The sequence below is a fragment of the Sceloporus undulatus genome, chromosome 6, assembly GCF_019175285.1.
Source record: "Sceloporus undulatus isolate JIND9_A2432 ecotype Alabama chromosome 6, SceUnd_v1.1, whole genome shotgun sequence".
Classification (NCBI taxonomy): domain Eukaryota; kingdom Metazoa; phylum Chordata; class Lepidosauria; order Squamata; family Phrynosomatidae; genus Sceloporus; species Sceloporus undulatus.
The window spans coordinates 122132313-122159723 of NC_056527.1; the positions used below are offsets into that span (position 1 = coordinate 122132313).

A 27411-nucleotide genomic window follows, 5' to 3' on the forward strand; every position below is an offset into this window, starting at 1 on the left:
AAAGGAAGAGTGGAAAAGATCTGATCTACACTGCAGGAATAATGCAGTTTGACACTGCTTTAATTGCCATGGCTCAATGGTGAGGAATATTGGGATGTGTAATTTGTTGTGGCGCCAGAGCTCTCTGGCAGAGAAGGGTAAATATCTCATGAAACTAGAAATCATTGAGCCATGGCAGTTAAAGTACAGTAATGTCAAACTGCATTCATTTAGCAGTGCAGATTAGACCAAAGAAATGGTCTTAAAACATGCTGATGGGAATCCTGCATTAGTTCTCATGGATTCCCAGGTCTAAACGATTTCCAGATAGCTTAGAATCCAAAGACACAGTCATGTTAATCTAGAAAATCAGTGCACAAAGGGATCTTTTGTAGCACCTTTTGAGACTAAATGTAAGAAAGAAGTTGGTAGCATGAGCTTTTGTAGACTTGAGCCTATTTTCGGACATCCATCTGAAGAAGTAGGCTCACGTCTATGACAGCTGATGCTATCAACTTCTTTCTTTCAGTTCGTCTCAAAGGTGCTGCAAGATCCCTTTGAATTCAGACTGCTTAGTATTTGCCCCACATTTCTGCCTTGCTAGGAGAAATATTCTCCGAAGCGACCCCAGTTTCCAATGTTTCCCAAACTTTGATCCTCTAGATCTGTGGGACCTTTAGATCCCAAAATTCCTGACTGTTGGCCAAGCTGGTGGAGCTTCTGGGAGCGGAAGTACAGAACATCCCAAAGTTTGGGAACCACTACTGAACCCTGTGGAATTATAAACTCTTCCATGGCATGGACAGTTTTGCAAAGAAACTGGAGCGACTCCCACCGCCTGGTAAGGAAAAAGCAACCCGGCAGGGGCACCCCTCTACTGCTGACCGACCATGTCATAAAAGTCAGCAAAACCGTTCTGCCAACTCGGACGACCCAAGCTCGCTCTTCAGGAGGAATCTGCAAAAGCACTGGCGGGGTTGGTCTCATCCAGCGAAACGCCCGCCAAGCCAAGCACTTAAGAGAGCCCAGCCCTATAATCAGTGGCTTTGCCGTGAATCAGCAGAATGTGCTGACATGCACCACTGGAGGGAAAGGGATTAAAACAACATGCACCCAACCGAGAGCCAGGCTGGGCGCCCAGCTCCACCTTCCCAATGTCCAAAAGCAAAGGAGGGAGGAAGAGATGGCAGGCAGGGCTCACCGGCGGCACATGGCACTGGCAGCAGTGCGCACTCTCTCACCCCACTCACCTCTACTATACTCATGTCTAACTGCCTTGTATATGTTTTGGAATGGCTTTTGTTGCTGCTGTTGTGTGCCTTCAAGGCCTCATTCCCACTACCTTTTAAACTGGATTGCAATTCGGTTTAGTTCCCACTTAATTCGTATCACAGAAGCGATTTGGCAAGGGGGGCCCATGCACCAGACCCATTTAACCGGCGTCTTTTTGACACTGATATTTTCCACGACTTTTGGGATAAATCAGTTCTGCGCAAGTGTGAACCAGATGCGGATCAGAATCGATTTAAATCTGCCCTTTGGCCAGTTGGAGCGGGTCCATTTTGAACCGATTCATTCATGAATGGGAACCACAAGGGTGTTACTTTGCAAGGAAAAAATGCGATCGGGGAAAATGTAATGGGAACGCTGTCGAATTGATCCATCAATTCGGATCGCAAACCATTTTTTTTGTATGTGGGAATGAGGCCTCACCTTAGAGTTGCCAACAACAGCACAATAACCAAAACAAATACAATTTATTACATTTAAGTTGTAACATACAAAACTACAAAACGCACCACATCAACGCATCGAAACACAAGCCTATATAAAGCAACAAATGAATCCTAATACTGTAATCTAAAAATATAATTCCCCCCTCTACCCACTTTAAAAACACTAAACCAAATATTTACACAAACTGAACGAAACCAAACAATTACACACAACGACATAACTAAAACTGACTTCCCTCCCTCCCATCCCAGGATGTTTAAAGCAAAATATAGTAAAGCTCTCTAATATACTTTCCCGCTTCAAACCCACTTCTGCTCCAATATTGCAATATCAAAAGTGCTTTATCCATAATCTTTTTTTCCCAAGTAAAGCAAAAAAAAGTACCCAGCTTTAAAAAAGATCATTTTGACTTAATGTTTTAACTTAAAAATATATAATTTGTCAAGCAGCCTTGAGGACGCTGGAAAGGGATGAAACTGTAACCAGTCATCTGTAAAATATCAGATGAGACAGAAGCACAGCCGCTCCCTGGATGCTTATGAAAAGTGGGTGAATCTGCATTTCGGAAAGCCAAATTCGGCAACTATTAAACAAATATCACCCGACTCTTTGCCTATGGAAACGTGACACCTTTTTTCTACACAAGTCACTATTTTTCCAAATACTTCTACTCTTGCTTAGCTACACCGTCTCTGTCCCAAACACCTAAACGCTAGAAGAAAAGAGCATCACGGTTCTTCATTCCCAACTTGGAATAATTCTCTTTTTGGCTGACAACAGCCAGAATCCCCCAAACAGTGTCTGAGTTGTCAACCAAAAAAAGTAACTTGTCCAAGCTCTGGTTAAGATGCACAGGTAAGAGTCAGGCGTGTAAAGTGTATGTGGAAATATAAGAGCCAGTTTAACGTAAAGGAAATTCTCTTAGGCTGCATCTGCACTTCAGGAACAATCCAATTTGACGCCACTTTAACTGCCAGGATTCAGTGCTATGAAATGCTGGGAACTGTCGTTTTGTGAGATATTTAGCAGACCAGGTGGCCATAGAGGGACAAAAGGCTAGTGCCAGGTGTTGCCTCATCCCTATGGCAAAGCATGATGTGGGGGACCAAGGTATAATCGCTTACAGGAAACTCCAAGGAGCCTTGGGGACTCAGCCGCTGGCAAAACAGAGATGAGATCATTTTCATCAGGTGTTTCAGACAAAGCTGGTAGTCATCTCTGGAGAGCAAGACAGACCAAATGGGATCATGCGCTCTATGGATGCCCCATGGCTAAGCAGAGTCAAAGCCAGGCTTCATCTACACTGCACCATTAAAGCTAGTTGATGCCCCTTTGACTGCCCTGGCACCATTTTCTGGAATCCTACCATTTGTAGTTTGGTGGACGACCCCAGAATCCAGTGGCCTAGAACCCTAGTGCTGGGGTTCTTCTCAAACGCTGGTCTTCCAGAAGTTTTGGACTCACAGAAGCCATTTTAGCCAATGGTCAAAGATTCTGGGACCTAAAATCCAAACACCTGGAAGACCAAAGGCTGTGCATTTCTCAAAGTACAGCAACAACGCTCTCTAACTAAGTGCCTTGTTGCTCTTACTGTTGCTTTTGTGTGCCTTCAATTAGTTGCCAACTGTCTAAGGCTGAGAGCATGTGACTTGCCCAAAATCACCCAAAGGGTTTCCATGGCAGAGCACAGATTCGAACCTTGCTCTCCAGAGTCATGGCACAGCATTCAGACCACTACACCATGTTGCCTCTCTCAAAATACAGTCAGACTCCTGGATCCCTGGATTCTTTATTGACGGATTCTACTATCTACATCTTGAAAATATTCCAAAAATATATAAATTCCATAAAGGAAGCCTTGGTTTTACTATTTGACATGAGGGGAAACCATTTTACTATGCCGTTGCATTTAATGGGACTTGAACATCCACAGATTTTGGTATCCATGGCAGGGTCCTGGAACCAAACCCCAACGATACCAAGGCCTCATTGCACCTTACCAAGCTACAAATCCCAGGATACTATAAGGTGGAACCTTGGCACTTAAAGTGGTATCAAAGTGCTATTACTTTATGGTGCAGCTACACCCATCAGAGACGCTAGAGTAAGACGCAGACGCTTGCCAAGTAGAAAGATGTCACGAAAGCCGAAGTGCCCCTTGATGAATCGACTCCATCTAATAAAAGCAAGATTTATTTGACTGTAGACAAGCTCTGCTTGGCGGAACTGACGGGTCCATTGAAAGCCCCAGTGTTTATGCTAGGTTAGGCACCCGGCCCCATGGCAAAAACGGAAGAAGACGAGAGTGATTCAGACAAAGGCACCGTCCCTCCCACCGGCCACAAGTCCATTGTGCCTTCATCTTTTTAAAAACCTCCCATCCATCATGAGGTTTTCTAGGAGCCTAGTGGATGGAAGACAGATGCCTTTATTCATGATGAAATCATGGCTTTGTAAAAAAGCAAACAAACACACCGACGGGCAGAAACCAGACATCCGGGACCATGAAAATGTATGGAACAGAAAAAGTCGCTGACGCTACTCAACTCCATCATCCAGATTTCACAGTGTGCGCCTTTAACAAAGAACCAGATGTTCTGGCTCTTCAATGCAGGTTGCATTTATTGGCCACAACCCTGGAAAGTTGACTGGTGCTTCAATCCGATCAATATTCCCAATAAATCCATTGCTAAATGGTAAGTCAAGATCTATGGAAATCCCATTGATTCCATGGGATTTGAATCCCAAATTTGAATCTCCATTTGGAAAAAAGGCACAATATAAAACCCCATCAATAAATAAAATGGGTGTACTCCAGTTGGAACCAGCAATTGGACTCAGGCACAGTATTATTACACGCATATTGCAGAGGGAACAGTGCGCATTGTGTGAGGTGTGTATGTTACAACATAAAGACTTACCTAAAGCCAACTGGTGAGTTCATGGGTCAAAGGCGAACCTGGGACTGCTCAATTTAAACTCTTGGGGTTAAATTACATGTTACTTTAAATAAATAACTATCACATATGTAGGGTGATTCAAAAAGAATGTGGAAAACCAAATCAGAACAGCTTTCCTTTTGCACCATTTTTTAAAAAATCGCCAAGATATTATTTCTTTTTAATTTATGGGGTCCTAATTTTTTTCCTGGGACTCTCCATTCAAAAGAATGAGCATCGGTTTAATCTTCCGCTACTCACCCAATATTGTACTGATAAGGAAGGCGGCGATGGCAAACCTCCTCAACAAATCTTGCAAAATACCCCAAACAAACCATGGTAGGGTTGCCATAATGCAGAAACGACTTGAAGGCAGGCAACAACAAAATGACAATAGGACTTAGTAAAAATCCAATGGCTATGTAGCATCTTTGAAATAACATGCAGCTTGACCTTTAGCCACTGGGCCACAACATTTCTATAGGGAACAATCAGAAGGTGTATCTGGAAGGGAAGACTTCCATGGAACAGCAAGGCGGTTTTCCATATAATGAATTTCATATTGCACAGACGGCACACGCTAGCCACTAATACACAAGTCACAAGCCAATCTGATAGCAGGAGTAAGAAGCTATGATATTCAGCCCCCAACTCTAGAAATCGATTAGCTGTTTAAGTGTGGAAGCAAAATCTGCCGTCATTGTGGTCCACAAGTGCACTTTCCATATTGGATGACCTGCATGTGTGAATGCGGGCTGTCGCCCACCGAAGTTTCAAAGGCAGTATTTTTCAGTGGAAACAATTCATGCACTAAACTGCTGGTCACCAAGGCTACAGCAACCCAGGGATGAAGAATCCAGTTTTACACACACTCACACGCACAAGTTTCATTCTCCTCCAAATCAGGAGAAAAATGTTTCTTGCACACATCCTGCCTTCCTAATGTTTCTTCCATCTTTTCTCTCCCAAAGGATGCTCCTAGCAGATGGGTCTAGCACAGACCCAATGCCCTTCAAATAAGTTGGCACGGTCAACCTGTCATCAGCAGGGCCAAGGTGTCTCTCTCGCCTAATTTCAAATGCCTGCTGCAAGCTAATGGATAGAGTTACTTGTTAGGATACAACACCAGCAGGGCTAGTGGTTGGAGTCAGAGGAGTTCTGGGAGATGCAACAGAAAAATTATCTTTTCCCAGGGCTGGTTGCAAGTTCTGGCAAGAGGGATCCATCTTCCCTCTTGCAGCCCACTGAACAAGGAAGGCAATGGGGAAGGAGAAAGAAATGAAGTTGGGTGACACAAAGAGAGGAGATGCAAACAGGTTGGCACTATCCATTACTGGCTTTGGCCCTGATAGGCTACCCCAAATGGAATATAGACTGTGCTGCTCTCTGCTGCCCAACTTCACAGACCAAGAATGCCATACGCCATGATGAAGGCACGAAGAGCAGAGGTGCCACATGCACAATGACTCTGAGTCCTGTTGCACCTGCAATGCCAGGGAAACCGATTCTTCAGCCAGTTGGGGCACTGCCCACCTCATGTTCTTCCCAACCAGAAATGGAGGATACAAAAGGTACTTAGATCTTACAAGGGAGAACCAGAAACAGTTGGCTCCATCTCCAGTAATCCCCTTGGCTCCATCCCTGGTGGCTCTGCCCACGGTGACCCCACTAACCTAGCTCTGTAAGCATTTGCCACCACTGTCCCAAGGGATGTAGCCAAGTGCAAGGAAGGGAGGAAGACTCCTTGGAATAAAAAAGAAAGAAACTAGACCCATTCAAACTGGTGCAACTGCAAGGAAAGCCCATCTTAAGGTGGATTCTGACATCAGCAGAGAAATGGCCAAAGCTGGAGACTAGGAGACTCAAATGTCTTGCTTTGACAAACAAAGCATGGGATATATTCCAAAATGGCTTTGAGCAAAGTACAAGATGGAGGTATCTTTCCCCCAAATCATCCTTATTTTCTGCAGCTCTCCATCCCATTTCTCATACAATTTCAGAAGCATAGGTTTTGGAGGGCCATGCTGGGCCGACAGATGTGCTTCTCCATAGGTCAAGACCATGCTGCCATTCTATTTTATGCAATGCAAAAAATCTAATAAAGAGATAGAGAATCCCATTCAAAACCCTCTGTTTCATATCACACCCTTCTCTGTCTTGTTTTAGGACAAATCAAATTATTCCTTTGTAAAAACAAACCGCCTCGTCCCTTCGGTCAGCACAATGAAATGAGTAGAACAGACTATATTGCTTCAGACAGCAGATCAGGGAGAATAAAGAAGACTATAGGGAGAAAATAAAAACCCCAGCAAAACAGAGAGCAAGCAAGGCCGGACTATCTGTCATTATTATTATTTTGTGCGCAAGGGATCATTTTAAAGGATGCGCACACAGACCCTCTTGGCAGTCCGAGATGGAACGAAGTGCTCCACTTCTTTGGGATTTTTAACCACCTCTTTTCTATTGCGCTGGTAGATCAAGCCATCCTCCTAAATATAATTAAGTCTATAATGTTTGATCATTCTCCGAGTGCAGCTGAATAGGCCACCAGCCTGTCACTAGGCAGGATTTCCCCCCTGCCCCATCTTCCAAATTTAGTTCAGATCCGTTGCATCAAGTTATCCATTATCCCAACATCCCACAGTTTATTAATCCCATCTGTCTCTTTCGACAGTCGCAGCAACTTCCACTCTGGCGCTGCGATCGCCCTTGCAGCAAACATCATACTTTAGGACATGTTTTCAGGACGGCAAACAAACTGATTGCCATCAACAGCAGTTGAATTTTAACAAAAAGGCTGCCATTTCAACCATGCTTTTTTCCACCGATGTGAGGGTCGCCTAGTTCGCCTACAGCCAGCAAATCCATCTCTTCTCCTCTTCCTTTTTATATCCATTTGATCTTTCCAGATATTAAATACCCCAAAGGGATACCGTTCTAAATGTTTCCCCTTAAAACTAGCACTTAAGGATTGTGACAATGGGCTTGACCATCAACATTATTCTAAAAGTATATTCCATTGTTTAAAAAGGCATCTTGCTTCTTGCTTGAGACTGAGAAGCTATTATGTAATATCCTAGGGCTGCCCTTGAAAAGATCCTATAGTTTCCAGTGACAGGGCAGCCTTTGTTTAATGCTATTAATTTAAGGTTATCGCCAAAGATGGGGATGTTTTAGGAGTGTCAGTGAAGCCAGATAGAGCCAGCATGGCGCAATGGTGTTGGAGAGGCGTTCAAGAGACCTGGGCTTGAATCCTTCCTCAGCCGCACAAACTCACTGGGTGACTTTGGTCAAGTCACACTCTCTCAGCCTTAGAATAAGGCTCTTCTGAATAATGAAACCCTATGTAGAGTACTCATAAACCAAAGACGCATTACAGCAGCAGCAGCGCACACAATCCAAGAAGCAGATAAAAAACTGCCAGGGAGGAAAGATCCAGATCACACACCGCTGGGTCAGATCCATGCATATGGCATCCCGAGACACTGAAAAGAGCCATGGGGTTGTCCAATCCGATTGCATGGTCAGCTACTTGGGTCATCTTGCCCAGCTCTAAATCTGTTATTTCAGGTCTTTCCAGCCAGCCGAATGCATCCTTCAACTCCGTAGGAAATAGAGTTTAGGTATGTTCCTTTCTCTTTGATTACAATTTCCAGTATGCTCCTTCCAGCATGGCCAATGGTTGCATGTGGATTCTAGGAGTTGTAGTCCAAAAGGGAGTATCTTCACAATCTGGCTGGTTTACAGATTTTGAATGGTGGGCTTTGTAGTACAACACATCCAGAGAGCACCAAGCCCGGAAAGGCTCCGGTCTATAATACTTCAAGTGCTACCAGAAACGCCACTCCTACCATCATCGCATTGTATTTTGCCACAACTGCCGGTGCTCCAAAGGTCTATTTTCCATGCTGTCATTTGTGGGTGATGAATCCCCAGCAGATCAAGAGCTTGTTACCAGCCTCCAAGTACGTCTCTGTACCCACAGCCCTATTATTTTCCACCGGCCTCCATTACTCCAATCCATGAGGTCATTCAATTTCACCCAGGGTAATTTTCCAGTCCTCATCGGCGCTGATGCCTCTTAACTTGGTGTCATGCGTGAATTTAAAACACCAGACTCCCACTGTCGCCAGTGATGCCTCCAAAGACCACAAAGAAAGGAAGAAAGAGAACGAACCGAAAATGATCTTTGGGAAACAGACAGCGCTCCATGGAAATTAAAAAGCTTGCCATTTGAACAGTCAAGAGACACACTTCAGAAAGACCAACCCGGGAAAAAGAAGCAAACAGTTTGTGATTTCCCTCTTCGTATGCTTTGGAGTCTAACATTTGATCATTAGTATTAGCATGGCTGCATGTACATATCTTGTCATCTTACACTAACACAAAGTACACAGCAGACCTCTCTCCCAAAGATTTTACAGTCTGTGTCACATTGGTGACACTTTCGTGACCCTATCAGTTGGGGGCTGGCGGTTTCCACATCAGTGGAGTAGCAAATTTACTCTGGGTTCTCATCTGAACTGTTAAGAAGGTTAAGGGGCGACATGAGAGCCATGTTTATTCATTAGAAGGGATCATGTTGCAGACGGAGCAAGCTTGTTTCCTGATGCTCCAGAGACTAAGACACGGAGCAATGGATGCAAACAACAGGAAGAGAGATTCCACCAAAACATAAGGAAGAACTTCCTGATGGTCAAATCTGTTGGACAGTGGGATATGTTGCTTCTGAGTGTAGTGGAGCCTCCTTCTTTGGAGGGTTTGAGACAGAGTCTGGATGGTCATCTGTCAGGAATGCTTGGATTGTGTCTTCCTGGATGGCAAGGGCTTGGATTGGATAGCCCTTGGGGGTCTCTTCCAACTCTAAGACTCTAGGATTTAGACTTCAGATCCCATAACTCTGACTGTTGGCCAAGTTGTTTAGGCCTTCTGGGAGATGAAGTACAAAACAAACTGAGGCCGAAAGGTCGGGAACCATTGCCTTTTGCCTTTCCTGGGTTCTGTAAAAGATTCTTCTTCCTTAGGCTCAATGGAGGAAGCTCTTGTTTAGCTATTTGTCAAGAGGCCTCACAACTGTTCCATTGTGATGGTGGTTGATAATGGTGGTTGTGGTGGTGGTGGTGATGATGATGATGGAGACATGCAGGGTTGGGACAGGCAAGCGTATCCTACTGCACTTCATTTCCCTGTTGCAATTTTGAGCTTTCTCCAAGAAGTCCACCCCATTTCTTCTTTGTGATTACATTACTAACAACAGGGAGAAATTAAAAGAGCCAGCAGAAGCTGGTGATAGTGCTTTGGGTGTGGTTTTTGGCCACAGCTTGCAACAGCTCGCAAGAAGACGTTAATTCAGCTTGAGAGCTGGTGCAAGTGAGCACAGTTAATTGAATGCAAAATTAGAAGCAATGGGGCTCAGAAGGGGACAGCCACAGCTACAACTAGGAACAGGTTGCTGGATAAAGTCCCAGAACTGGAACAAGCAGCTTCACTTGCATGGACCTTCCCATTTCCACAGAATCGTTGAGCTGGAGTCCAGGCCAACCCTATTCTGCCATGTAGGAAGACAATCCTCCAAAGAAGGAGACTTCACCACACTCCAAGGCAGCATCTTCCACTGTCGAACAGTTCTTACGGTCAGAAAGTTCTTCCTAATAGTTAGGTGGCATCTCTTACCAGATTCCTGCCTACAGAAAACAGCCTAAAAACATACCAGGCCCTTCCATGCTTTTCTTATTAAACATAGCCACCAAGACGCACACCCATGTATCACGTGGTTGCACAGGCGTGTCCGACAACAGTTATCATTGTGCACTAAACAGCAAAATTAGCTTGGCATAGCATTTTGTTCTCTCCTTCTGGCTTTTCATTTCCCTCTCTTCTGACAACCAGCCAAGAGGATAAAATTCTGGTTGGACCAGTGCGCTTGCAGTTGAATGGAAACTCCAAGCACCTGCTCAACCCAGTAATGCTCCCCTTGCGCCGTCACCTTCTCCTCCTCCTTGCACTAAACAGGAGAAGCACAAACAAAACTTCCTTGCAAAATCAAATACCAGGTAGTCATATAAATATCAGCAAGCAGTCAATGCAACTTGAGTTGGCCCCTCAATCCCTTCTTTTCATCCTTCCAGAACAAGAGGCTACCATTGCTCTGACTCAAGGCCCCAAGGATTCCTGGCAGAGGCAGAATCTGAACCCAGACCAGAGTCCACTGTCTCTCACAGCCATTTCACAGTTGTGAAAAGCAACACCTCCAACTCAGCCACAGTCACAGGTAGATGAAAATACTTCCTCAGAGAAGTCAGATGGCTTGGAGATCATAACTGGTGTAGTATCATATGAGATCCAATTCTAGCCCCTCCTTGAGCAATGAAACTTTTATTCATAGGCTTTGATTATATTCACAGGCTTCTTCTGCACTGAAGAAATAACCTAATATCAGACCACTTTAACTGCTTTGGCTCAATGTGATGGAATTCTGGGTTTTGTATTTTTGTGAGCTATTTAGCATTCTCTGTTAGAGAGCTCTGGTGCCATAACAAACCACAAATCCCAGAATTGCATCGCATTGAGCCAAGGCGGTTAAAGTGGTCTCAAACTGGATTAATTCTGCAGTGTACAGTGTAGATACATTTTTAGAAGGAGTTTTCCAGCTTTCTTTGGCTTTGGAGTCCAAAGTAAAGGAAACTGGAAGAGGCTACTTTGCTGGCTGATAGAAGTAACTCCTTAACTTGAGCTTGCTTGAGACCTGAACTTTCTTTCCAACTCTTGCTACTTCTGCTTTGCCCTGACCCTACTCACCTCAAATCCTACCCATAGCATTTGGGATGCTGGCGCTTACTACAATCCTAATCTGTTGCCAATATCCGTGGCATGCCAAAGAATGGAAAAGATGAAACACAACTCTCAGACTTCAATAATTCTAAAGTTAGGAGAGCTAAGAGCCTCCCAGACCTGCCTACTAGAGGTGGATATCTCACCGACTATAATCTTAGCAGAAGATCACCACTGAGACCATTGTGGGATTGAAGGTCACCACAGCAGAGTGTCATTCAACAACACAGGTGCCCTATTTACCTACACAACTGACATTTGCATGCTGTCTTTTCATCCCTGGAGCTCACCTGCTAGAATGGCTCTTAGCAACAGCTTTAGTTGCACAAAAGACAAACACTCCACTCACTGTTGAAGGAAGCAAAGGTAATCTCCCTGGTCACATTCACTGTCAACTTTCCTCACACATCTCCATTACGCATCATGCTCCAAAGTGGAAGAACGGAAAGGAAGAAGGCATATGTTATATATGAAAGAACCAGGTAGCATCCCAAATAGTGAGGATGTATCTCTGAGCACTAAAAACATCCTAGTCATGGTATTTCCCATCAACATGTACAGAAGTGAGAATTGGACAGTGAAGAATGTGAATAGGAAGAAAATCAACTCATTTGAGATGTGGGGCTAAAGAAGAGTGCTGAGGATACCGTGGATGACCAAAAAGACAAATGGGTCCTTGAACATATCAAGCCTGAACTCTCCTTGGAAGCCAAGATGACCAAATTGTACATTGTACGTTGGTCAAGTCATGAGAAGACATGACTCATTGGAAAAGACAATAATGCTAGGAAAGGTGGAAGGAAGAAGAAAGAGAGGAAGACTGCAAGCTAGATGGATAGACTCAACTAAAGAGGTCACAAATATGAATTTACAAGACCTCAGCAGAGTGATGGAGGACTTGGAGAAGTCTCATCCACAGGATTGCCATGGGTCAGGGACAACTCAAGGGCAGTTAACCACAACAAAGATATGTAGGTAGAGCCAGAAACCTTAGGACTAGTAACACAACTTTTATTTTAAACAGAAGGTGCCTGCTTGCATCATTCTCCACATTCTCCTTATGCCTTGTTGCCATTGCTTTAAAATGCACAACAGGCTTTTTTCTGGCTTTTATTGCCATCAGTGGCATCACTAGGGTTGGTGTCACCCAAATGAGGTAACGCATGTTGGCACCTCCAGGTTACCTGGCACACGCCCCAACTTCCCCCTCTTTTCTCTCTGGCTAGCAGCCCCACCAGACCAGGTCCAAGCCAATGGGCAACACAGGCACCCTGATTGGCAGAGAGGGTTGGCTAGGGGGGCTCTTGGGACAGAATGGAGTGACTGCTACACTGGTCTTGGGATAGACTGGAGTGACCACTACACTGGTCTTGGGACAGAATGGAGTGACCGCTACACTAGTCTTGGGACAGACTGGAGTGACCACTACACTCGTCTTGGGACAGAATGGAGTGACCACTACACTGGTCTTGGGACAGAATGGAGTGACTGCTACATTGGTAATGGGACAGAATGGAGTGACCGCTACACTCCAAAATGTCACCTGGTATGACACCCTCCTAGTGATGCCCCCAATTGTCATGACTAGCATGCAGGACCTGTCCCCTAGTTGGGCAAATAAACCACGCTCCACTCACCATTGTAGGGCACCGTTTTCCTGGGCACCAGGTTCCACCAACTGCTGACTGAGAAGGCGTCTGCATTCAGGACCACCGAGACCAGAAAACACACGCCAAGGGCTGGCCCTGTGGCCATGCTGACCAGGCGGTGAAACGTCCACTTCAAGCCGAGGAGGGATCTGGATGAACACTAGCCGCCCAGAGAAGAAAGTCTTGCTGGGACCACAGGACTGCTTCCCTTCTCTCTGTCTTCAGGGGTCCTGACAACAATGAAAGGAAAAGGACGGTTAGCTCAGCTAAGGTTACGGCAGCATCAATTATGAACGAAGAGAGCGGGCATGACGTGCGCGTTGGGGAAGGAAGAGGGAGGGGAATGGGCCCAAAGTGGAACAAAAGCAGCATTGAAGGAATTTCCATTCAGGTATTGGGATCACCTCCGGAAAAGAGCACATGGCTCAAGGGGATGAATGGTGATTCAGCCTATGAGCAACCGGGGCTGGAAATGAGAGAGACCCGAAACACACACACAACCCCAGTTCACATGCTTGCTCAGTTTTGAAATCTCACTTCCTGTGTATCTATATCGAGAGACAGGTTTCTATATCGAGAGAAATGTTTCCTGGAGATCATGGGATACTGGCCTGGAAAACCAAGTCACTTGAATACCCTAAGCACATTAAAAATAAAAAAGCAATCCGTAATGCACCCATCTTTATCATGTTTTCCTGAAAGTGGTCTTAATGTAATCTGAGGTTTGCCAAGGTCCAGCCCTGGAAAGAGTTGAACTATACCTGGTCTGCAAGGCAAGGCCTTTGGAGTCAGGAAAAGCAAGTCACTGCAAGCCGAGTCTTCCCTTATCTGAAATGCAGGGACCAGAAGCATTTGGGAAATTTTTAGATTTTGGAATACTTGTATGTTATCTTGGAGATGGGACCCAAGTCTAAACACGAAATCCATTTTTATGGCCCCATACAGACAGGCCAAAATAAGGACTGAAACGCAGCTTTGGTGCAGCTTCCAGACTCTTAGGATGCATGCATCACTGAAACAGCATACCTCCAAAGAGACTCTAAGCAGCTTTATTTTGGCCTGTCTGTATGGGGCCGATGTTTCGCATACACTTTATACACATGGCCTGGGGGAAAATTTATACACAATTTTTAAAAACAATTTTGTTATTTAATAAAATGTTTGTGTGTGCTGAACTATCCGAAAGCAAAAGTGACACTCTCTCAACCACTTGTGGACAATTTTGGATTCTGGAATATTTTGGATTTCAGGATTCCAGATATGGGAAGCTGAACCTGTATATATATATTGTCGCATGTTAGAGAAAAACACAAAGTCTTTCTGACTACATATCAGGAAGAACCTCCTAATGGTAAGAGCTGTTTCAACCGTAGAATAGACTGCCTTGCAAAATGTTGGGCTCTCCTTCACTGGAGGCTTTTAAAAAGAGGTTATGGTCACCTGTCAGGGATGCTTTAGGGGTCAGTCCCTGCATGGTCAATGGGTTGGACATTACACGACTCTAGCAATCCCTTCCACTTCCATGTTTCTATGATTTCGCACTGCCCCCGCCATAGAGAGTTGATAGCCATTTAACACATCATGGTTTATTTGCATAACCGTGTCAAAAACGGGTAAGCCAGACCTTTGTCATTGTCAGGCTCAACTTTGATTGGTGTCTTCACAGAGCTGGAAACAGGCTCAGAGAAATGTTGCTACCCACAGAGAACAAAGGCACGTTTCAACAGATTTTGGGAAACAGCTTTGCAAAAATCTGCAATGCTTATTAGTCAAGACAAAGAAGGGTGAGCAGGCGCACCGTGAGTCACACACTTGCCTTGAATTCACTGAGGGGGGGAAAGGCTATCATCTGTCTCCAAGACCTAGACTTTTATAGACCTATAACAGTTCAAGAGAGCAATTCTCTGTGGGCCATAAGGGGAAGATGACGCATTAGACCAGTTTGATTCCAATCTATGAAGCTGTGACTGGAATTTTCTTTGTGATTTACACTGGCAGGACAGGGGGGTTACACCAGTGTAAAGTTGCCCCTCCGTTTTTGCAGTGGATCTGTTCCGGATAGTTGGCCTTCCACATCCAGAGACACTTCATCCATTGATTCAACCATGCATGGCTTGAAAATATTCCAGAAAGATATACAGTACATTCCCAAAAGCAAACCTTGGTTTTGCTGTTTTATAGAAGGGACACCATGTCACTATGCCACTGTATTTAATGGGACTTGAGCATCCATGGATTTTGGTTTCCACGGTGGGTCCTGGACCCAAAACATAGCAGATACCAAGGACCCACTGTATATTCCTTGTGCAATTCTTCACTGAAACTCAAGTGCTAAAATGATGTAACGAGAAACTCATTATCTATCAGAAAGTGAGTCTTCTGAATAATGTATCTGGACGGTTTGTTCCTGGTTGCTTCTCTGGTAAGCAATGGGAACAGAGAGGAAGCAAGCAGCCAAAAAGAAAGTATTAACTGACCAAATCAAGGTACAGAACTGCACACATATACATGCAAAAATGAGGAGCAGAAACATCTCCAAAGCCTTGCCAGTGTGACCTAGAAGGAACTTTATCAAGGACTGTTAGATGTTACACAAACAATAACGAACCATTGCAAAAGTTAACTTTAACGTTTCACAACCACACTTTAGCAATTTGTTGCTTCTAATTTATCCTAGATATTTGGTGCGGCGATGAATGAAGATTGTTTGTTTGTTTTAATAGGGACTGTTCCAAACAAGGCAGGGATGAGAATCATGCAGCCCTCCAGATGTTGTTAAACTACAGCTCCCAGCATCCCTGATCAATGATGGGGACTATGGTTCCATAACATCTGGTGGTGGACCACACAATTCCTGCTCCTGAGGCAAGGCAAGCACTTAAAAACAAACAAACAGCGGGCCTTTATTTGACAAGTCAATCAACCTCTTCCTCTTCCGATCATTCAGATGCTCAGCTCTAGAAAAATCCCTCTCTGACCTCAGACCCGGTGACCGGATTTTGAGAAGAGCTCTTGCAAACGTCACCCAAGGGCCCTTCCAGCTGATGCAACACCGATGAAGTGTACAACTGGTTTCTCTGGCTGCTGCGATTGCCCAGCATACATACCAAAGAGGCAATGGGAAATTCTTAAAATCTCCCCTGGCCAATTTATTCCGAGATAACGCCTGTCCAAGAAAGATCCTCTTCCACTCTTCAGGCGTCTCTTCTGCCAAAACATGCAGTACATACAATCTCCTTTTCTCCTAAAGCCATTCACACCCAAGGAAAGTATCATGCTACTTTCAGCTGCATCTCTGATCGCAGCCAGCTAACAGCCAACCACAAAAGAACCAGATTTGTAGCTTCATTTGAATTGGCTTGGAATCCATTTCAGGATCTGTGTCATATGTGCTACTGGTTGCTTCACTGCTATAGAGCTCTGGAGTTGGACCTGTTGTTGTTGTTGTGTGTCTTCAAGTCATTTCTGCCTTATAGTAACCCTAAGGCAAACCTACCATGGGGTTTTCTTGGCAAGGTTCTTCAGAGGAGGTTTGCCATTGCTATCCTCTGAGGCTGAGAAAGTATGAGTTGGACAAAGCCATCCATTGGGGTTCCAGGGCCAAGTGAAGATTTGAACCTTGGTCTCCAGAGTCATAGTCAAACCACTTATCATGCTGGCACTCAGGAGCAGAATCGATGCAAGGCAAAATGTCAAAGCCTCCGACGTTCTCCTAAGTGCTGAGATCTCTTTGCTCCAAGTTAGGTTTCGGATGTTACAACAATAGCAGCATAATAACCTTCGTGTAATCCATTGTCCCTTCCCAGAGGCTGTGGGTACTTCAATACTGACAATTCTTCGAAGTCTCTTTTATACAGCCTACCCTGTTTCTGCAAGTGGTGTCCCCTGAGCATGCACAGAGCATCATTCCTGAGTCATTATTGGCAACTGCAATTCTAGAACAGGGCTGACAACACACAGGCTTGAGCCAACACATTTGCACAAGACAATCTGAGTTGAAATACAGTCAGCCCTCCATATCCACGTATTCAACAATCCACAGCTTGAAAACATTCCAAAAAACCCCCCTATAAATTCCAAACCTTGAATTTGCTACTTTAGACCATTGTATTTAATGGGGCTTAAGCATCCATGGGTTTTGTTATCCACAGTGAGTACTGGAACCAAACCTCAGCAAATACCAAGGGCCCACTGTATTTGCAAAGTCCAAGCAGCGTATTAAGTTATTTCTGGTATACTGCCCTTGACATGGAGGTTCTGTTTCCCTATCAGAAAAAAAGACCACTCCACCAGCAGTCTTCTCTCCTCCAGATTCAGCTTCTGGAAAAAACAAGGCTTGTAGCTGCACAGAGAACTCTCCATCTCCAGACCCTTTTGCAGAATTATGTTCCCCAAGTTGGCAAAATTGCGATAGTCTGAAAGCCGTTTTAAACACAGGGTCCTTAGGCACCCCAGTCAATGTAGCCCTTCCAAATGAAAAGCTAAGCATGCGACAAAACCCCAGCAAAATAGGGAAGGAAAAGAAGAATGGGATACTTCTTCTTCCTTTATTCCTGCTATTACCAACAGGCACGAACCCTCCTGATCGAAAAAGGAACTAAGAAACCTGGCGGAGGACCAGCGAGTCAGGTAACGGTACACTATTTCATTCCAGGACTTTATAAATCCAGGAACATTGCTCCGGTCAAGACAGCTAATTTCTGCTCTCTGTAGGACGATCCCAGGCCTCTCAGCTACTGAAATTTCACAAACTGGGTTTCATTCTCCCTGCCAATAACAACCACCAGCACTTCATTTCAAACGGAGAGGCATTCAGGAGCAAGTCTTGCTTGGAGGAGTCTACACCATCCATTTCCCCTCTCCACAATTCAACTGCATAGGCTTGGTGACGGATGGTGAGGAAGTCATGCACAGCCTCAGTGACCCAGTGAGTAAGTGGAAAACAGGTTCTAGCCATATTAAACCCTGCTTGCAACTTAAAAGTCACACAAAGGATCAGCAGAGGGATGTTAAAGCAGTTTCTAACAGGAAGAAATCAAGGAGCATAGGTCTATCTCATACCCTCCAACCTTTTCCAGGTGAAAAGTGGGACCTATATGGCCAAGCAACATAAGCAACATCAGAATCAGAGCAGGCTGATACAAGTTATTAAGAAGGAAGAAAACTCAAGCTAGGAAAGGTTGCAGCAGCTTGCTTTTGCCTGAACCTACTGGGAAATACAAGATTTCCCCCTTCTCTCCTCTTCCCTCACTTTGTTGAGTGGAAACTACTTTTGCACCTTGAACATAGGCTGCATCTACATTGCAGAAGCAACGCAGTCGGACACTACCTTCAACTGCTATGGCTCAATGCTATGCAATCCTGGGACCTGTAGTTTGTTGCGGCACCAGAGCTCCCTGACAGAGAAGGCTAGCTATCTCACAAAACTACCAGTCCCAGAATTCCATAGCATCGAGCCATGGCAGTTCAAGCAGTGTCAAACTGCATTCATTTTACAGGGCAAATTAAGACCATAGTTTGAAGCGACTGAAGCCAGAAGGAGAAAAGTGGGAGAAGTAGAGAGAAACTGGGATGTTTTAAAGGCAGCTGAAAAAGTGGATTAATAGGCAAATGAGGCCAATTCTATGGTGATGGCCTTGTCTTCTCCAAACTTGCCACTCTTTAGATGTGCTTGACTACAACGTCTATCATTTCTCAACAGCCCAGATGATCAGGAATGATGGGAGTTGGTCTCCCAACGTATCCAGAGAGAGTCAAGCTTGGCAAATGCTGCCAGTTGTCTCTTGCAATCTCAAGGCAAACTTTCACTCTAGGCTGGTTTGGCAGGCATCCTTCAGTCCAAGAAGCCAGGAGCCATTTGGCTACTTGCCCAGCCGTTCTTCAAACCGGTTTGTCTTCTCTCAAAAGGCAGATTGTAGGCAAGAAATCAACAAAATCAACCTTCCTCTCCCGCCCGACCCGGAGGTCAGTGGCATTTGCAGCGAGATTCTGCAAAAGTGCATGGGTTATAAACCCGAATGCACGCCCTACTAGCCCAACCCTGTTCCTCACGGAATAGAAAAACAATTACGCAGCCATGCTTTTTAATATAAGAGCGTTTGAATCTGCAAATATCAAAAAAGCCCTGCCTTCCCTGTCTCCTTGTTGAGCCTCCCAGCATCCCCAGCAGTCAGTCCTGTATCATTCATACCCATTTTACAGGTAAGGAGCCAGGACTGACTCATTGCAACTTGCTCCTGGGGACACCTGGATCCAAATATCACCGCGCACTACATCCTAGGGCAGATTTATAATTAAAATGAACACCTTTGTACAGACAGACGGTGGTATATTTGGACCCACAAGACCTGGATCGGAGTCCTTGCTTCGTCACCTGCCTATCAAAGTCATTCTGCATCCTGTGTAATTTGGGAATGAGAGCAGCTCACCTCGCAGGGCTGGTTTTTGCAAGGACAAGGACGTTAAAATACTACCTGTTATTCCCTTGATGGATTTGGACAAAGTTACTCATCGTGCCTGCTAGCCTCCGATTCACAAAATAGGGACACTGAGGACGTCATCGTATTACTGAGCATCTCCAGAATTCTCCATAACTACTTCCACGGATTATGTCACAGTAGTCTTCACAACAACCCTGTCAAGTAGGTCAGTGCTATCATCAGGTAAATGAGAATTAGTGGTTTAGGAGTGGCTTTTCCTAAGGCCACTGAGCAAGTTGGCGGCAGAAGTAAGTTTGGAACTTCCTGGTTCTTTCGGTCATTATGCTTCATTTCCTAAATATGTAATAATCCAACATCAACAAAGTATTTGGTCTTCCAGGTGTTTTGGACTTCAGCTCCCAGAAGCCCCAGCCACCTATACTGTACTTTAGGATTGTCACCATAACACCATAGACAAGAATGCATTGGATTTTCCTACATGTTGACTCACCATTCAGCTACTGATTGACTAGGTCTACTCTAGTTGGACTAACCACCAGGATGCTAGTTCAGGATGGTCACCATAACATTATAGATACGAGGCCCATGGAGTTAAGAAAAGACAGCTTTATAATCCAGCTCACACTCTCAGTACCAACTGTTTTGGGAGTAGAAGGCATTTTGCATTACTTAACAAGGAGGTAACACATTCTTAGTGTAAGCCAGCCTCCCCATGCTTTTGCCAGGACCGCCCCCCCCCCCTCCAAAATAAGTCTCAAAGGCCAAAACTGGCATGTCTTTACCAAGGGCCAGCCTACAATACTTCACTCCCTGCGACAAAGGACAACATGGGGGTCCCATCCTCATATCATGTACAAAAGCCCCAAAGGGCTATAAGTTGAGTCTCCTTTATCCAAACCGCTTGGGACCTGAAGTGCTTTGGATTTTGGAGTTTTTCATATTTTGGAGTATTTGCAAATACATCATGAGATATCTTGGAAATAGGACCCAAGTCTAAACATGAAATTCATTTATGCTTCATATATACCTTATACACATAGGCTGAAGATTATTTTATATACAATATTTGAAATAATTTTGTGCATGAAACAAAGTCTGTCTACCTGGAAGCTTCAGAAAGCAAAAATGTCACTATTTCAGACATCTATATGGATGATTTTGGATTTGGGAATTCCAGATAGAGGAGACTCAACCTATAGTTTACTGTATCTTATGTCAACATTAGTAGTGGAACAACATCCTCACCATCATGCATGAAGCACCCGGACATTTAGAGGGATGAGAAAATGTGAGTGGCAGTTGTAGTATCTTTACTATTAGGTCAAGTGAGAGAATTGCTGTTACCCAGGATTGGCCGTTTGAGCCCATTATCTCACTCTCCCTAATGGTAGCTCCCTTGTTTTGTACTATGCAGTTGGCCCACAGTATTTATGAATTTTGCATCCACAGATTCAAACATCCATGGGTTGAATACACACACACACACACACACACACACACACTGCAAACCTTGATTTTGCCCTTTTCTCTAAAGTACATCATTTTACTACGTTGTCATATATAATGGGACTGGAGCATCCATGGATTTTGGTCTCCATGGGGATCCTGCAACCAAACCCCAGCAGATACCCAAGGTCCACCGTATTTGATAACAATCTATAACACAACGTCACAGCATCTGCTGCACTTGAAAAGTTGCCAGGTATGAAAAGTCCACAAAAGGGGCTACACAATACCTGGCGCAGGGTGTCAAGGTGAAAGCAGGAAGAACAGCAACAAGCAACTTTCAGCAGGTTTGGGGGCAGAGGCCAGTGAGAAATGTACCTATTAACCAAAGGTGTGCATACACTAAACAAGGAGGAGGAGAAGACCTTGTCCCTTACTAGTTTGGAAACTGGCCCCAAAACAAAAAGAGAGACCAGCTAAGCCAGTTGTTGTTGTTTTTCCCCTTCCTCAGTCCAATGGCAAACATAAGCATTTTGTAGAGTACAGTAATAAAAACAGGGGAAAGTCCCCTGCCCCTAGGAGCATCCAATCTAAACCAAGGTTTCCACCCAATTTTGTTGTTCAACTCCTGAGAGAGGGAGGCAAGGAGGAAGGGAAGCAAACAAGAAATGAATATATCTTAAAATCCTGCATGGACTGTTTTAAGATTGTTTTTAAAAATCTGCGCACGCTCCTAGATCCAGGCAGAGAGCCACAGCTGTTCGCACCAGAAACTGCTGCCAGATCTGAGAGGCACAACCCCGGCAGCTCCACCGTAATTCCTCCTCCATCCAGGGATTGCTGCCAGACCCCAAAAGCAATCCTCCCCACACACCCCCAACTCCCTTTTCTTGTGGTTTTCCTGTACTTTAACCACTTCCTGCCTCTAGAATGAGTCCAGCGCTGAGTCAGCTCCATAAAGGAATCGGGCGGAGGGGACCAGATACAATAACATTTCCCATCGCCTTCCTTTTCCAACTGAGTCGGAAGAGCAGCCCCACCTTTCTTGACCCCTGAAAAATCAACAGAGGACCACGTTTTCTGCTCTTGGCCACAGTCATTTCCTCCACCAACAGAAGACAATGAGAGGTGAAAAGTAGGGATGCGGCGGGGGATAGAAGAAATTAAAGGATGAGCAAACCTCAACAGCTGGCAAAACGCAGCCCTCCAAACCTTGTCGGGCAACAGCTTCCATCATCCCTAAGCAATGCAATGGTGAGGAATGCTGGAAACATCAGTCCAACAACATCTGGAAAGAAAATCAACTCATTGTCGATGTGGGGCTGGGGAAGAGTGCAGAGGATACCATGGATGGCCAAAAAGACAAACAAATGGGTCCTAGATTGGGTCGAGCCTGAAATCTCCCTGGAAGCAAAGATGACCAAACTGAGGCTGTTGTACTTTGGACACATCATGAGAAGGCGCAACTCATTGGAAAAGGCAATAATGCTAGGAAAGGTAGAAGGAAGTAGAAAGGGAGGGAGACCGCATGCAAGATGGATAGACTCAACTAAGGAGGTCTGCAAGATTCAAGCAAAGCAGTGGAGGACAGGGAGCCTTGGCGATGTCTCATCCACAGGGTCAGCATGAGTCTGCAATGACTCAAGGGCAGTTAACACCAAACATGCCAAAGGGCTCTCTCAGCAGAGCACCTCTGAGCCAAGAAATCTGGGAGGTGTTTCCAACTAGAAGGGCAGCTGCAATGAAGGCTGACTTAAATCAGAAATGAAAACCACTAAAGGACAGCTGCTGATATGACCTTACTGCTAGTCAAGGAACACTAGTAGTCCCAGATCAGAGACCCATATGACTCAATAGTAGTACATCCGCAACACAACAGAGTTCAGTTTGAGGCTAGAGGGAAATACAGTGGGCACTTGGTATCCGCTGGGGTTTGGTTTCAGGACCAGAAATCTCTGAATGCTCAGGTCCCACTATATACAATGGCATAGTAAAATGATGTCCCTTATATACAAATTAAAAATTTGGGGGGTGGGAAAGGGAATATTTTCAAGCCATGGACGGTTGAATCTGTGGGTGTACAATCTGTGGATAAGGAGGGCCGACTGTTCTTTGAAGTGCCCAAAACGTTCAGCCAAAACTACCCGTTTATAAGGCACAACTATCACTATTGGCTCTCCAGTTCACACACCAGCAGGTCACCCTGAAAGTCAGCCAAGGGAAGAGGCAATAAATAGTAATTCCAGGTGGATGTTCCAACTCACAGGCAGCTACGAAAACAACTCGTGTGCCAAACTCTGCCACAGTCCTGTTATCAAAAAAGTTTCCAGTTTCTATTTCTGAAGTTTCCAGAAAAAGCGAGGGCCCTCCAACTACGGGTTGGAGTGGGTCAGCAAGCGCCACATCCCTCCCGCGTCATTGTCCCCAAATAGGCTGCGCAACAGAACTTTTTAAAACCCTTGGAAAATTATCCCACCCACAGAGTAGAAAACCAGGCACTGAGTCAAAACAACAACAATGGGTTGTAAACTGACAACATAACCCTTTATCATGGCCAAGGTTATTCAGTGGGTTCACATGGCCAAGTGGGGCTTCAAACCCTGGTCTCCAGAGTTAAGAGTCCAATGCTCAAACCACTACACCACATTGGTTCATTCAACCTGTATTAGCAGCTTTATTTTTGATTTACTTCTGATTGGGGAAGATTCAACCTAGACAATGAGGAGACTGAAACAGTAAAAGAGTTCCTGCACTTTGGGTCAAACACTGATCAAACTGGGGACTCCAATCAAGAAATAAGAAGAAGACTAGGAATGGGGAGGGCAGCTATGAAAGAATTAGCAAAGATCTTAAAATGTAAAGATATACAACTGAACACAAACGTTAGAATCCATAAAAGCCATTGTATTCCCTATTACCACGTGCAGTTGCAGATAGGAGGAAAATCAATTCATTGGAGATGTGGTTCTGGAGAAGAGTGCTGAGGGTGCCGTGAATGGGACAAATGGGTCCTAGAATAGATCAAGTCAAATCTCCCTAGAAGCCAAAATGATCAAGATGAGGTTGTTGTACTTTGGTCATGTCATGAGAAGGAACGACTCATTGGAAAAGGAAGTAATGCTAGGAAAGATGGAGGGATGTAGAAAGAGAGAAAGATGACATGCTAGATGGATGGACTCTATTAAGGAGTTCACAGGCACGAATTTGCAGGATCTAAGCAGGGAGTCTTGGAGATGTCTCATCCACAGGGTCTCCATAATTCGGGATCAACTTGAGGGTGGTTAACAACCACTGGTTGGATATTACATATTGACATGTGAGGAGGGGATTCGACCATTTTGTCAAAAGGTGGGTTGTTCCTGAGAGTCCACTTCCAACCCATGATCCAAGGCACTGGCTCAGACCTATCACCTTGCCATCATCCGAGGGCTGCAACACTGAGATGAAAGACTTCATGTGCAAAGAGGGAGGCTGCACCGATTCCGATACCGCAAGATCTTCAGCTGCCAGCCAGGCGCATTCGACTGGAGAGCGAACAATGTGCAAACTGGCTATATAACACCCCATCAGCATTCACTGGAGCACATCTCAGAGACAAGGCCAGGGTGGGCTGGGAGACGTTTGGAAAGCGCGGAGAGGGTTTTTTAGAATTCAACAAGCACCAGGATGGTGGAAGTCACAGCTGTGATTGTTTTCCATTAAGGGAAACAGGAAGCACGCTCCTCTCCCAAAGTCCCCCGAGGAGGCTGAGTTCATGGCAAAAAGATGAATATAAATGGATTTCCGGAAAGAGGAAAAGTAGCCAGGCCTGTGGGAACCGCCAGGAAACCCACTCCGCTCTGCAGAGCTGCAAAAAGAAGAGGCAACTCCTAAGATCTTCCTTCCTTCACCATGGAAGGAAAAGCACTTAAGGAAGGGAGGAGGTTTGAATCCAACCCAAGGATGAGCAACCGGCCAGAATGCAACTTAACCCCTTGGAAGAATCCGAAACCGGTTCTGGACAAAGGGGAACCATCAAGTAATACAATAAGTGCCCTGAGCATGTGCAGAGCGCCTTTCCACCAAACGAAACAGGGATGCTTCCACGTCTAACAGTGCAATCTCACGTCAGATTCCAAGGTTGCAGAATTCATAGCTTTGACATCTTTTCCAGCAACTGCTCTCTCGCCCTTGCAATTCTGGAAGGATTTGGAAGCCTTCGTTTTCCGTTAATTTATGCAAATTTAAAAATAGTTCATTGCCTAGTGTTCACAGCTGTCTGAAAATTAGGCTTCGGTTATAAAAAGCAAATGTGAGAACTAGAATAAAAGGGCGGAGGAGGGAGAAGTTGCCCACACTCAACAGCTTGTCTTTCAGATCAGCCCAGCTAAAATCCTTTCTCAATGGGAATTGTCGTATTCTGAAGGCAAGTTAGCTTCCGACTCAACGACACCCGGACACCACCAAAAATGTGATTTGTATCTGTAGCTGACCAGTGAGAAACATTAAAGAAAGACTCCGGTGTGAAAATGATGGATTAGAACAACTCAACAAGTTTCCCCCAATTTGTTTGGAAATAAATTTAAGACCGTGGTTTCCCGTCCCACCGCAAACGTAGGAAGTGTGTGTGCTCTATTGCCCATTACTGCTGTTGTGAATTATCACAGCGCTTGCTTTGCATACATTTATGTCACAAATTATTTCTGGGCGCTTTGTGTAACTACAATTCCCTTCTCTGTCTTCACAAAACTGAACTATTGGCCAACAAAGGATAACGTTTCCTGCAACTGGTAGAAGTAGCCTCATTCTGTAAAACAGATGCTCCTAAGCTTGAGACGATTTCAGGGCCACAACGGAAGCAGACCTTTTGGGATAATATCACAGGAGGCAAACCCTGGTGACCAAATAAGGGCACTTTTATTAAATATGGGGCTGTACAGATTGGGCTGAAGGGATGGCGGGATGCCGCACTTTTTCGCCTTGGATCGGTGCCGTGGCAACCGCATGCCATGGCACCGATCTGTCCTCCATAGGGTGCAATAAGGAGCCGGAAATGCTTTTTTGTGCCTCGAAGGGGCGCAACAGCCCCCGATGCACAGCATGATGACGCCCCTTTGGCGCTGTGCCATTTGAACGCAGTGCCAGAGATGCATCATCATGGCACACACTGTGTGGACCGGAGCATGCCCAAATGGCGCCCTGGTGGCAGCATAAGAGCATCAAACGTGGGCACACTCAGTCCGGACTCCGCTCACAGGCCAGTGCTTTTTGCTGGTCTGTACAGGGCCTAAGATACTGTAAACATCAACCAAAGTTGCACAGAGTGTGCCATTCAAACAAAAAATAATATTCAACAAACAGGGAAAATACATACAGATCATGATTTCAAGACAGCACCCTTGCACTGAGATTCTTCCCCTTTGTCCTGAATACTGGAGAAGCCAATCCCTGTGATCTAAAGGAACCTAAATTGCTAATCTTCCAGGTGCCACAGAACTCTTTGCAGGTTTTGCTCAAAAGCACAGTTACTCCTCTAGAAGTTACTGGAGTGCCAGCCAAGTGCCACCGGACTCAGACCAGGAGCTGGCTTCCTCCTTCTGTGCCACTCGCTGGAGAAGAATTGAATCCAGACAAGTCAGATTCTTGGCCCCAAATCATCCAATTTCTGTGCTAGGAAGGGGAGGAGAAATGGTGCTTTGGTGGCATTATGGTGTCCAAAAGGATAACAGAACAAGCAAGCAGCAGATGGAGAGCATCCCTTCCCAGGAGTGTTGCCAAAAGGGAAAGCCAAGCATTTATATCAAGGCCTGATTGCAAAAGTGAGCGCATTGAAGGCACCGTGGTCAAAATACGGAGTAGGTATTTGCCTCTAATAATAATAAGAATTTATATTCCCACCTTGCTCCCAATAATGCGATTCAAGGTGGGAAACAAAACACTTAAATCTACACAAAACGCCAATAAAAGTATTAGTATAAGTTAGTTTATTTAATTTAACCAAGCAATAACTAACACAGCCATATATCAGAACTCAACAAACAAACAATCAAACACATATAAAATAATGAAACACACAAATATCTAAATTAAAAGACACATCTATATATAAATGACTTCCTCTTCCCTAACATTTGGTTTATTACTACCCAAATTGTCCTTCTTTACCACTTTGCAACATTAACTCTATTCCTTTCCCTTACATTCAACTACAGCAATAAACACTTATTTAAAAAAGCCATTCCTTTTACTTTTTCAGATTGCTCAGTTCCCCAAAAAATGTGTAACTGAAAACATCAAATACTCAAGTTCATCCAGAGATTATATACAGACCTTAAACAGCACCGTACATCCTTAAAAGCCCACCCTACTTAGTTTGTAAAAGACCGAGAGCATAAAAACATTTCCACTTGC

The 27411-nt window shown here is 44.8% G+C and overlaps 1 protein-coding gene across 3 annotated transcripts in view; it reads right to left on the reverse strand.

Annotated features, from left to right (window-relative positions):
* The window catches only part of SEMA4C (semaphorin 4C), a 54812-nt gene extending 30313 nt beyond the window's left edge, over positions 1-24499 (reverse strand). Inside the window, exons 1-2 of one of the 3 annotated variants that reach the window (XM_042475617.1) lie at positions 24433-24499; positions 13124-13365 (exon numbers count right to left, since the gene is read on the reverse strand). In XM_042475617.1, the coding sequence (XP_042331551.1) occupies positions 13124-13241 (118 nt within the window). In that variant the 5' untranslated portion in view covers positions 13242-13365; positions 24433-24499. Of the gene's footprint in view, positions 1-13123; positions 13366-13539; positions 13560-13896; positions 13918-24432 lie in introns of those variants that run through there. The other 2 variants (XM_042475618.1, XM_042475619.1) reach the window with 2 other exon arrangements.
* Between the last annotated feature and the right edge of the window lie 2912 nt (positions 24500-27411).